Consider the following 13760-nt stretch of genomic DNA (forward strand, 5'->3'; position numbering starts at 1 on the left):
TTGTCAACTTTGGGCAGTAAACAAGTAATGATCGAAAAGACAACAAATTGTGACTCATAGCCCCACGAATATAACACCAGATGTTGTTTGATCCCCGAAACATAGATGCAAAAACAGACCTTCTTCCTCTGAGTGACCTCTGAGTGACACAGAGTTGAAATCCACAGGAAAAACCCACAGAGACTTTTTTTTTCATATAAACTGCATAAAATCATCCAAAACAATTCTAATCGGACTTGTAATCAAACATCGTTCAACTGCATAATCCTATCTCATGTTTGCAACCTATACATGTGACAAGTTATGCTTAGATCACTCACAATTCATGTAATTGTTATGACTTTTGAACGGTTGACTGGATGAGTGTGTTGTTTACTATGTGCGTGATTGAGTTCTAATAACTCAAAGGATGGCATGAATACAATTGGTGTAAAATGTATCATATTATTTTTAGAGAAATTATGTCTAAACTGTACTCTCTGAAAGTTAAGAGACCACAGATAACATGTAATTTATGATAAGACGAGGAGAAAAGCCACCTCTGAAACAAAGACGATACCTAATTGGTCAGAACTCCTCAAAGAGGTTGGACAAACACCTCAGTTTAAAAATTCAGTACACGAACAAAGAATCAGATGAGACGAGAAGATGAAAAAGACGAGTCAAAGATCGAGGCAGATCAAGATCAGATGAAAAAGGTTAACAGCTTCGTTCAAGCCATCTAACTACTCTTGTCTCACTTACTCTCCTTTCTTTTACTTAGTTTCCTTTCTTTTCCGTTGAGAGCATCGTGTTCTAAGTTAAGTTTTGCCGCAAAGTTGAATCAACGATTCTAGTCTTTGCCCGCCAAAAAACCTCCACTCCTCCACCAGCACACCAGAATGTGATTGGCTTCCCACAACATCCCACAACCCGAAAAGACCTGCAGCAAATCAAAAGAACCTGGGAAACACCCTTCTCCAAGCCAAAGACGCCGACAAGGGAATCCCCATTTAAAGACACAAACGTTGAATGCAAGTATACCTCCAGATTCTAACTGTCTAATAAGTCTGCCAAAGAAGCGATAGAAGGGTTATATTAATGATTGATGGTTCGTTCAGATCAGGTCTTATGAAGTGCATATATTGCTAGAAACTTGGGATTTCATCATTTCACTCTCTTAAAATTCATTATTTCCTCACTTCCTTTCTTTCTGAAACTCGTGTGAATGCGTTTCCATGAGTTTGTTAGATTTTAGTTTGTGTGTTAGAATAATTAATAGTCTCATTTACATTTTTAAAGAAAGTGTCTTGTGTTACGTGCTTATGAATTTAATGTCTTAAACTGCTGATCTATGTTACCTTGCTAATAAATTGTGTTTTCACGATAGTTTGGATATTCATATCCGCTACAGAGCTTACAGTTACGCCCATTCAAATGAACACTGGACGATTCAGTTGCTCTGTCATAAAATAAGTGACTCTTTTAAAATTCCCTATAAATAAATTAATTAATTCCCTTTGAGCTAAATTGACCTGTGTCCCTTACACCTCTGTATTGTAAGGTCTATACGGAAGTAGTTTGGCTTTCTTTTGTGAGAGATTTAACCAGAGATTACCTGTTTTAGAAAACTGTCTGTTGGAGCAGGAAGACGGCACACCTGATGGGGTTTCTGAGGGTTTTTGGCGCTTCCTGTGATCAGATGATGAAATGCTTAGGATAAAGCATTGATGAAAAATATCACTGATTACTTTGAAGAGAGACAAAGACACCGCAGCTTTAAAAGCTTATGAAAGAGCTCCATTCAGCTGTCAGAGCGTCTTTGACCATACCCTGTGAAAACTACATTTCGCATTCGGCAGTGGCTCTTTCTACACAGAAATCAGTGAAGATGTTAAAGAGTCACATTTCCGTTCTCAGATCTCAGGTCTGATATTTACCTGCTGGTGCACGGCAGCTACGCTGGTCAGCGAATGGAGGCTGTTATGATGTTCCACATTCAACAATAACATCTCCTACTGCCGTCTATAAAACTGGCTCTGTAGGTTTGGTTTCAGAGGGAACGCAACACAGTGGATACTGCCAGATTTCTGTCATTTCTAAAGGTCAAATGTGATCAGTGAATTTACAGAGAGGCTCTTGATGTACATGTTTTAGCCTGTTTTTCTGACATTTTGCAGAATGAGGTTGTGCTCACCAACTACTTGAAATGGGGTCACACAAACGCAGGATACAGAAAGACCATTCCTCCTTCAAAATGAGCTTGACCACTGTGTAAGGAACATCACACCGGTGTGCATGTCTGTTTATATTTGTGTTCAAATGTATTTTAAGCCTGAAGACATGTTTCACTTTCACACCTAAAAGCTAATGTATTCTTACAGAGGTAGTGCAAAAAATGGATGAATTTAGCTTGGATGAGAAAATAAACAAACAAACAAAACAAAATATGAGATCAAATCATAAAAAAAACCAAAAAAAAAAACAGCAAGCCCAAAGGACAATGTTTTAGAGGAAGGCAAACATTTCTTATTGTGGTCTCATTGAGATCCTGTAGCATGTTTTGAATGTGAAGGAAGAACAGGTTAATATGGGTGAAAAGTCATATAAGAGGAGCCGGTGTGTCAACACAACTGTGATTGGTTGGTTATCCTTTCAGTGTGATAAGGCTCACCCCTCATGTTTGCAGTCAGCCTCAGTGGGTCAAAATGGTGTCAATGGACAGAATAATTACCAATTTATCAACTCACCCATGCCGACATTGGTTAAATTAAAAATGCACCTCATTGCCAGTGACCTTTATGACACCTACAGGGTTTATAAAGAATTTGCTGAATAATGTTCCAAAAAGAAGGAGACTATTACTGCTAATAATACCTGAACAGCAGTTGGTTATATATTTCACATTAAGAAAAAAAAGAATATGCTTTCTCAATTAAATTACTATTGCTTTCAGTTTTCATTAGTGGAACATATCTGATAGTTGCCATGTTTAATCAATAAATGACATTTTGATATTACATGTTTTTCTTGGTGAATTTGTTCAGCTATGTTACACATAAACTGTATGCCACTACACACTCTGATTTACTTTTGATTTTTTGCAGATTTCCATGTGTACAGGGATTTTTATTTAATCATAAATCTGCCTTATCATTTTGGTATAGTCAAACCAAAATTTATTCAGAACATTTCATTCATTAAAACAGTTTATTCTTTATAGTTAAAAAAAAGGTAATAAAATATTACAAGATCTAAACTGTGTTAAACTGTGTCAGAAAAAAATAATCTTAATTATGTCAGATAACACTTAAGCAAAACATGGTCAGGTCAAATTGTCTGAATAATTTTTGGTTCCAAATTTTTATCAATTTTACTGGTAGTCCACTATATGACTAATTTTTGGGTATAATATGTCACAGTTTATTTTGCCATCCTCACTTACACAAATGAACTATAGTATCCTGCACCCACTAGTAAAAATATATCAAAAATATCAAAAATGTCTGAATAACTTTTGGTTTGACTGTAATTTCACTGTATTTTTCCTTTGTACAGGTTCATAGTGGCTTATTTTACTGTCATGAGTACAAAGAATATAAAAAACATTGTAGTTTCAAATACAAATTTACTTCCAACAATGGTGGTAATCAAATCAATATAAAACTAACATTTTAGTTAATCTTTTAAATTTAATAATTTTAAAAAAAGTAATAAAATTTCTTTTACTTTTGCCAAGTTTACTGTTTAAACTAAAATGTATAGAAAGTGTGATATTTCTTAAAAATAACCTTAATAAATTGTATTATTATTAGTCATTTAAGAAGTGCATTATACTGTGTAACAGCAATATATTTTTTCATAGTTAGACTGAATTTTTATTTTTGCGTGTTTTAATAAAGACCTTTGTATTTCGGTGCTTTAATAAACTATATTTATTATTATTATTGCTACTACTACTTGAAGAAATACACTCTACTGTGCAAAAGTAATACATTTCTGTTATAATTTCTTCAAGTTAAACTTTTATTTTGACGGGTTGTCATGAAGACCTTTGAATTTCTGTGTGTATATATATGCCGATAGTTTTTCTCCAATGAAATGGTGAAATGCTGTCCTCATAGTGAGATGGCAGATGCTGAACACACCACAAGCGTCACACGTACTTCAGTATGTGTGCAGCAGACTTCAGATTCAATAGCAGTCTTTTTGAGCTTTAATATACAATAGCCCTATATTGTATAGCCCTACTTTTGATTTATTCATCCAAAAATGGCCAAATTCTGCTTTATACAGTAAGTTCCATTTGTGACTGAATTCCGTGATTCCGTCCGCGTTTCTTCATAGGACTCTACCTGGTATTTGTTAATGAGGGTTAGTTATGTGGGTTATTTATTGTTGTGTTATAAAGTTATAACCATTAATGATATACAGTTAATAGTGGTCTCCTGTCAATACACTCTACATAGTGCTCTTTGTCGTTTTGAACAGATGCAGCAGTTGTTTCAGCTACACTCAAGTATGGCAGTATTGGAAAAATACATACCGTAAGCGAAAATGACACCAGTATACCAGATGAACGGGTGTACCGCCCAGCATTAATTCTATGGCAACCAATCATTATCATCAGTGGACAAGGTCATACAGTAGGGTCATGACAACTATGTGTTATCCAAGAACTGTCTCTACAAGGTAACTTAGGGTGTTCACACTTGTCATGTTTGGTTCGATTAATCTTGCGATTGCTCTGTTAGTGCAGTTCATTTGAACATCTGTAAACGCTGCCATCTGAACCCTGGTGCGCACCAAACAAGCGGACCGAGACCGCTGAAAAGATGCGTCTCGGTCCACTTCCAAACAAACTCTGGTGCGGTTCGAATGATATATGAACGCAACATGGATCAAAGACGTGTAAACGACCCAAAAACAGAAAAACTTAAACGACCCTAAAAAGGACAGAATCCTCACGCATATCGGGTTTTCTCGTCATAGTCGCGAATCACAGGCATCAGACGCACTTCTCCACGCAGCAGATCATTTGTGTGTTTGACAGAGGGATTCCTGCCGCTGTTTTGACTCCTTTACACATTTTATAAGCTCTTCACGAGTTCCCAGCTGGACAAAATACCATCATATGCAGGCTACGCACATACAACAAGTGCATTTATCTTAACACACAGCATTGTTTTGGATGTTCGGTAAGTTCCGTCTAAAAATAGTCAATACGTCATAAAATCCAACCAATCAGGTTGTGAACGTATCCCTATGCCTTTAGGTTCGGTATCTTTTGGTTTGGTGATAAAATTGCCAATCTGAACGCTAATCAGACAAGGACTAAATGTTTTTTTTTTGGTCCAGACCCATTGAACCAGATGAACCGAACTACAAGTGTGAACGTACCCTTAGTTGACTGTAACAATGTACCTAGTTGATGGAGAGTTAATATACTCCTTGACACTAGGTTTATTATTATTCTTTGATAAAATATTAAAAATGAGTATTAGAACACAATATTTTGTTGAAATATCCACCACTGAAAAAAAAAAAATCACGATATTGGTCACATGGTTTTGTGATTAACCATTTTTGGTTGTTTGGTTGGTAACTTAGAAGACAGAACGTTTGCGGACATAAGAAAAACAACATATTTTCTTAACTTAAATGAAAATTATATTTAAACAGATTTTTTAAAAACCTTTGTTTTTAATTTTTTTTGAAGTATTAGGATATAGATGAACATTTTTTATTCATTATTTTGAACCTTTTAAGGGACATCAAGGCAATTTCAAGCAAACTGAAACATAGGGGGCACATAATATTTGTTTGAGGTTATAATATACATGCCCTTAATGGATAAAATTAGATTTTTGTGAAGAAAATTGTTAAAAAATATCATCAATGGACATAAAATATACCCTAAACTATAGAATGACTTGGTTATAAATAAAAATTCATAGACACACACGTCACATTTACTTACTGTGCTAGCGCATGCTACTCATGATCCACATGCATACTTTGCATTTGAATGAAAAATCTGAGAAGAAATACACAATGCGTCTGAGACACGCATTTGTCAAATACAGTAACATTCATTCACTCTGGTAACTCTAATGTACAAGCTGAATAAACAGCCAAATGTCAAAATATAAAGCTTATGCTAGCACATGATTGTTTGCTAAGTCTTTTCATAATCCCCTCCTGCAAAGACTTTAGTCAGATTAAAGTCAAACTATAATGCATCAAATTTCTCTGAGCATCAGTTATTAGGTCATGAAATATTAATTCTCCAAAATAAATCAATTCATTCACAACTTATTATGTATAAAATCAGGAACATCTCCACAATACCCAGTATTTTTAAGTCACTGCTTATAAAAACCTTAAAAAATTAAAAGAATGCCAATTAGTCAAATCAACACAGCTGTCTGAAAGACAAGTGTAATTATTTAAGTTAGGCAACAACTCTCAGTTCCAGCAGAAGAGCGTAGGTGTGAATAACTGTTGTGGCGTGTAAAAACATTGTGTGGAGTGATTGAGGACAGCCCAGAGAATGATGTTCAGTTAAACTAAGTGCTTTCAGTACACTAAAAGCAAATGGACTTGCTTAACTTGAATGTGTATGATATTAAAGTCATAAAGTAGATTGATTCCTTTTCAGAGCTCTTATTCACTATATGAGACACTGTCACTTTAAGTATAGCCACATTATGGCTTCAATTAAAACCAGACCATATTCAGTCATAAAGAAAAGCAATGACTTGATGTGTCGACTGGCTAGGACTTATCGGTGCATTATTTGAACTGTAATGTCACAGCGAATATCTCTTAGTTTCTTAAGATGTTGTAACACTAATTCTGGCAAATCTGTTCATCACAGACTTTGTTTAAACCGTCTTCTCATTTAGTTCATTAGACTCAAGTGCCTCTTATTCATGCACAGTTTTGTAGCTCGAAGTGTTAACACTTGAAAGTCGTGCATCACATCACAAAGCTATACCACCATGAATACCATCCCCCTAATAAAACTAACACAATTTAAGTGTGCATATTTATGGTCCTCAATAACCCAAAAGTCTTCATAAAAAATGAGAGCTGACATGGGTAGAAGGAATCCTCCAATGTAGCTCCTCGCGAGTCCCCTTTAATGTATGAGACGTTCCATTAAAAGGGGAGCATGTCCTCGTGAGCAGAGCTTTTAGGCTGATTAGTTACAGGAATAGAAAAAAAAAGGACTCCCAATGACCTTCAGTAACACTGCTGGTAGGTCTCCAGCATCCTTCCAACACACACACAGCCAAAGCTCTAGTTGTTTAATATTCCAGCAGCAGCCTGTGGAGCCATCTCTCATTTGACATCATAATTATTATTAGGAGAGAGAAAGAAAAAGGCAAATCTGCATGTTCAATTAGAGCCAGCCTTATGCCAAATAGATAATAACACATGAGATTGGGTAATGTCCTTGATTTAGAACTCCTTATTCTCTCCATCATTCTCCTTCCCTCTTATTTGCTCTCCCTCCCCGAGCACTGACACTAGAAAGACCGTCGAAGAGGAAAATGAACTGCATTTGCAGGAGATGCAGTGGCCCGGAATGGATAAGAGCACAACTTAAGAAAGAACATCTGGATTCTTGACTGGATGCTTATGAACAATGTGATTTGCCAAGATGCAGTCGGACATGTTCCTGAATCGACACACTTTGTTGGTCCTCCAAAAATATTAACAATCACAGTCCTTCCCTAGGCTTAGGGTCTGGGAGAGGAACAATATTCTTTTCAACCAACTAGTGCCCTCTAACATCAAGGGTGGTTTAGGGTCAGGGCTAGGGAAGGACTGTGATTGTTAATATTTTCAGAAGGCACAAACTGGTTGATAAGTGTGTTGTTTCAGGCCCTAGCAATAACTTTAATCCAGGGATGTCCAATCATGCTCCTGGAGAACCAACTTCCTACAGAGTGGCCTCCTACAGAGCTTAGCTCCAATCGGCTCCACGGCACCTGTATGTCCTGAAGATCTTGATTAGTTGGTTCAGGATTTGTTTGATTGGGGTTGGAGCTGAAATCTGGCATCTAGGAGCAGAATTGGACATCCCTGCCACACCCCTACCCCTAAAATTGAACAGCAATGACTGGTGAATAGGAATGTTATTGCAGGACCTGTCCCTATAACTCTAAATCCAGAAGGTGTAGCCTGGTTGATTAGAGTTTTGCAGGCTCTAGTAAAAACTCTAAACCAAGGATGTCCAATCCTGCTCCTGGAGAGTTTAGCTCTGTTCTGCTCCAACAATCCTGTTGCTCTTGAGGATCTTAATTAGTTGGTTCAAGTGTGTTTAATTAAGGTTGGAGCTAGAACTCTAAAGGAAGGTGGCCTTCCAGGATGTCCTAAACCTACCAGAAGATCAAAGGACAATGCCGGTCAACAGGAGTGTTGTTCCAGGACCAATAAAGGATGTTGAAACAGAAACATGTCCCATCCCACATAAAACCACCTGTGTCCTCTCCCTTTACATAAGGTCCCCATTTCCATCAAAGAAGCAAGGCAGGTGATTGCCCTTAAACTTGATGATGGAGGAGGACAGTGGGATGCATCTGCAATCCATCCCACAGCAGGGGCCTGGCGGGCAGGCTAACTCCTGCAGTGGAGTGGGCTGATAGATGAAGCCCTTTTTCCTGGCCTGCCACACGCCCAGACAGGGCGAGCTCCATGTGGGAGCAGCAGGCCCCATAAGATGATGAGCCAGACTGCAAGGAGGAGACAGGTCACAGTGGCCTCATTAACACCACCACAAATACACACACTTGCCAAACAAGCATCACACTCAATCTCACACTGCACTGCACTGCGAGGATAGAGCTGAAGTGTTTTTTGATCCGGGCCTTTGGTATTTCCAATGATGGGATTCGGGTAATTGTGTTTTCCTGGGGATCAGGGTCAGGGGAAATGTGAATAGCTCTTGCACTGTGGGTGGGATTCACCTGCAGAGGGATTTCAGCCTCATATTTGTCCTGTCCAACTGCTGGATAGTGCATGAAATCTGTTTCATCAGAAGATGTTTATTGGTCTACTCAAAGGGCAATTGTATATTTTGCCAATTAGCAGAACAATCAATTCCCAGATTGAACACATACCTTGCCAAGTTATTTATATTTTTCTTTGGCATTTGCACATCTGTGAGAACACTGATGAGACGTTCCTTGAAACAGGATGCAATGATGTGTTCATTTGTAGATATACGCTCGATAACATACATTTGCTTAATGGGATATCAAACAAAAATAAGTCGAAATCTTTCTCAACATCATGATTGAATTCTTAACCACCTGGACATCCACACAAGCACTTTTTTGAACATATTTCTTCATTTGTCTCCCAGATATCATGTTCAAACTGTCATTGTTTCTCCTAATAAGCACTATATAACTATAACCAAGGCATCTATATTTCTCAGTCTTCAAGTTGTGGTGATGTTTACTTTTTATAAAAAGAGTAGATGGATTCTTTAGTACAGCATTCCTCTAAGTCTTGTCATTACAGTTCGGTAGGCTGCTTTCCCTTGCTGTGATGGCTAAAATCACAGCTTTGAGAACTATTGCAGAGCTAGCCGATTGATATTGGTAGCAATTGCTGCGAGTATCCCTTTTTGCAATGGCAGGATTCCTGTTTCAATTTTCAAGGATCCTGATAGTTTATAGAGGCTGTCAGTAAAACCCAGCTCCCCCAAAGACTGCTTTTTTATCTCATCAAACCAAGTAGGGAATATACTTCTATTCAGGGGAAACATCAGCATCAGTAATATCCAATTTACTGAGAAAGGAACGAGGCTGTTGATGTGACCATATAATAACATGCTACATGAAGCTTGGCAATAATGAATATGTGAATAGAAAATCCATTTATGGTAAAAGAAATCAATCTAAATCCAAAGTAAATCAAAGCAATTAATAACGCTTTGATGCAATCTGCAGAGTACAAACAATCACACAAAATTATTCATAGCAGGAAGCGAAGCGTAAAAACAACCTAAGACCTTATCTGAAACTTCAATGATCGCTTAATAGAGAAACCCAGACACAACTTTCAATCTATATAGAAAGAGAGAGAGAGTGAAAGAATTACACTGTCTATCTTTACAATAGCCTCTGACAGACAGCCTGATACAACATCAATTGCTTGTATCTAAACATGTACAACATCACAGCTTCAATTTATCTAGTATTTTAGAAAGCCCCATTCTAATTCTGTCTTACAACAATATAAACATAAGGCTTATCTTTATACTTTGCAAGCAACACATATATTATATACATATTTATCTCAAAGGAATTGATACAGTTAACATTTGTTTTCATGTTTTATGATTCAACATATCCAGGTTCAACAGTCAATTGGAAACCCACAAAGTCAATTGACTTTCCTATCATTGTGTCTCACATCTCAGAAAAGCCTCTTGGGAATGTGTTTTAGATTTACATCTAGAGTCGGCTACGATGATATGCTACAGCTGCTAAGATGATAAATGTAACCTTGGTAAGTCCTGTGAAAAACTGCCGCCTCTTTATGGCTGCATAAATACATAACTATGCATGTTAATTTACACACTTTGTTTGCAATTTACTGTCGGATGAACGTCCAGTATTGCTGGCATCAATTAAAAGCACTTTGGTGTTTTATGCAAAATCTCAAACAGGCTGTCAACAGAAAAATAGCACATCTGCAACACATCTATCATTTATATTGTCCACCATGAATTTATAGGATACATGTTAAACAGTTTAGTCAACCATAAATAAGTAAAGACAACATTTTTTTGTCCGTATCTATTGTGTGGAATCACTAATAGCAATCATAGGAGTTAAATATAACTTTTCAACAGCACCTGTGGCAGGCTGTTGAATACAAGGTATAATTTTGACTCTTAGCCCAGTTTTCAAAATGGAAAAAAAGGCAGTTTTTTGGTGGAGGAACTTCTGGTTGCTGTTGTAAGTTCTGTGGGTACAGTTAGTTCTATGTAAATCCCAGATGATCCCGTGGATGTCCTTGTCCCTTTCTGGTTTCCTTGTGTGCAAGTAACCAGGTTTCCTGGATTTACATGGTTATGATGCACTGACATTGGTTGACAAGTGTCATAGTTATTCTTTAATTACATATAGTTGATCTATGAATGTCTATTGTAAATCCCTTCTTTTATATATCATAATTCATAACAATTTACAAACTAAGTGATGAGTCATCATGCTTTTCCATGCTAATTGACAGTTATCCACAGTTTACTTATTTAACTTGCAATATTACTTTTCCGATCCTTTGCATTATAATGCAAAGATCATTAAGCAAAGTTGAGTATTAAGGGGATTTTAATTCACTTATTCTTCTGTGGAATGAAATGTTCTCTTACCTTCAGAATGATGGGACAAGGTCAGAAGGCTCACACAAGAGGCACCAATTCCTGATCCAAAAACAGTGATGCGATTGGAATCGCCGCCGAAATAGCCAATGTTCTCGCTTATCCAACGCAGAGCCTGGATCTGATCCAGAAGCCCATAATTCCCTTTAGCAGCCTGGTCTCCTGTGCTGAGGAACCCTGTAACACAGTGAGCACACATGGCATTGAGAAACTTGCAATATCTGAGGGATATTCTTAAACCTCTTGTCGAACAAATTCATGGATTTGAACTTGTTTCACATCGTTTTTGCAATGGATTTGAATGATACCTCACATTGTGTGGCTATAGTTGAGGGGATGTGTAGTGTTACTTTTTCAAGAAATCTGACTTTTTGCATGGTAGATGATAAAATGACTCAAAGTATATCTTGAAACCAGAATATCACAGAGACTCCATAGAGGCATGGGCTCTTTTGACTTTAAAACCTCAGCTACAGCACAGAAATGTGCTAAAACACTATCAATATCTTGGCAAATGCATAGCACTGCCTTGCAACCACAGCCACTTACATTTTCTTCATAAAATCGAAAATCTTGTTATTATATTGTAATTTGCACAAACATAAATATAATCATAAATAAATTAAAAAATTATAGTGTTCTGTTTTTGAAGGACAACTAAAGATAAACATGCACCTTTATAATAGACTAATAAAGACAAATGTAGAATGCTGTTTTGATAGTGTGTAACGTTAGACCAATAATTGCACTCTATTTATGTATATAGTATGCACGTGACGTCACCATCGGTTGTACAGTGATTGACTGTACAAATAGATTTGACAAGAAATCTGAGGTATTTTTTTAGACTACCGAAAGCTAAAGAAAAGAGAAGCATTAAGGATCACACGTGGATTTGCAGTTATCATTTTGTCAATATGTTGAATTTTGGGGTAAAATCATACCATATATATTGTATTGTTATATATTGTATTGACAACTCATCAATTAAATTTAACTTTTTAAATTAAACTTTTTAAATAAGCACTGATACAAGTTTTAGGACTGGATGATATATTTAATATTGATACACCCGGATTTAGACCTACCTATATTGTGTATATAAAGCGTTCACAGGCAAATTTGCTTTATGCATTTCCCCGGCGTCAAAATCAGGCACATATAAATGTCTGGAAACATGATTCCTGGCTGCATGTCAATATCCATGGATTACTGGATCTTTGTAACAGGGACACTATCGAGTCCAACCTTTAGGGGCTGTTTTACACGACACGGAAAACTTTTTATGCATTTTGACCGTTCATTTACACGACAACGGCGTTTTGGTGGCCTGAAAACGCAAACTTTTGAAAACGGGTTTTAACGTGCAAGTTTTTGAAAACGGTCTCCGTGTAAACAACAAAAACGCGAACCTGCGAAAACGATTACGTCATGCACAAGGGTATTACATATTCAGTCTAAAGTGTTTCATTGCCATCTAATGGCCTGACAGCAGAATACAGCGTTTTTAGTCGTTTTCACGGATTCTTATGAATGGGGATTGTTTTGACAACGTGGAAAACTCAAAGGAAAGACTTCTCCATTTTAAGCATATCGTTGTCGTGTAAATGTACACTTAGTTCACTCGTTTGTTTTACTTGTGTTATACTCGCGTTTTTGCAGTTTCCCCTATTGAATCCAGTCATGCAGCAGGCTCTTTTACCAAACTGTCCGGCTGAGGGAGCGCATTCCGGCGGGAAAGTGACGTCAATGCATACCCTCTATATAAACTTGGGATGCACCAATGAATCAGCCAATGAGCACGGTATCAGTGTTGGCAGAGAAATTTGTACGTATCTAATACAAACATCAGAAATTCTTTACAAATGTACACACAAGACAGAGATTTACTAGCAGGGAATAAAGCAACAACACTGAAACAATGTTAATCTACATGTTGCCTCCCAGAAGAGCTATTATTAGCGCTGGTGAAGGGGAAATGAATTTTCTGATACACAGAGGTTAAATGTTTTATCTGGATTGCTTCCTGTCTTCACTCCAACGTTGGATGGTTAGCTTTGACAACCTGACATCTCCAGAGGGGAAGCCTCAAACTGCAGGGCTGGTGTTAACATGTGTGCCACTGTGTGTTTGTGCGTATGCGAGAGAAAACGAAAGACTGAAATAGAGAAGGGGAGAGTGGGCGAGAGAGATAAGAGGGGATTCGCTAAACAGCTGTGCGACATTAGCATGTAGCATTTCGGTGCAAACCCCTGTGTCTTGTTCACTAACCACCTGCAATTCAGTTTAAGCAGGCAGAAAATGCACTGTTCCACACCATGTGTATTTAAATTAAGTCATATTTTGAACATGGCATATTGATCATGGCAGATGA

At 37.3% G+C, this 13760-nt stretch overlaps 1 protein-coding gene across 2 annotated transcripts in view; it reads right to left on the reverse strand.

Moving 5' to 3' along the window:
- Nucleotides 1-13760, reverse strand: part of nlgn3a (neuroligin 3a) — a 233613-nt gene that overhangs the window by 68190 nt on the left and 151663 nt on the right. For both annotated transcript variants that reach the window (XM_051860567.1, XM_051860566.1), the window contains one exon: nt 11378-11563. In XM_051860567.1, the coding sequence (XP_051716527.1) occupies nt 11378-11563 (186 nt within the window). The remainder of the gene's footprint in view (nt 1-11377; nt 11564-13760) is intronic.

This window comes from Ctenopharyngodon idella, chromosome 14, assembly GCF_019924925.1.
Source record: "Ctenopharyngodon idella isolate HZGC_01 chromosome 14, HZGC01, whole genome shotgun sequence".
In the NCBI taxonomy this organism is placed as follows: domain Eukaryota; kingdom Metazoa; phylum Chordata; class Actinopteri; order Cypriniformes; family Xenocyprididae; genus Ctenopharyngodon; species Ctenopharyngodon idella.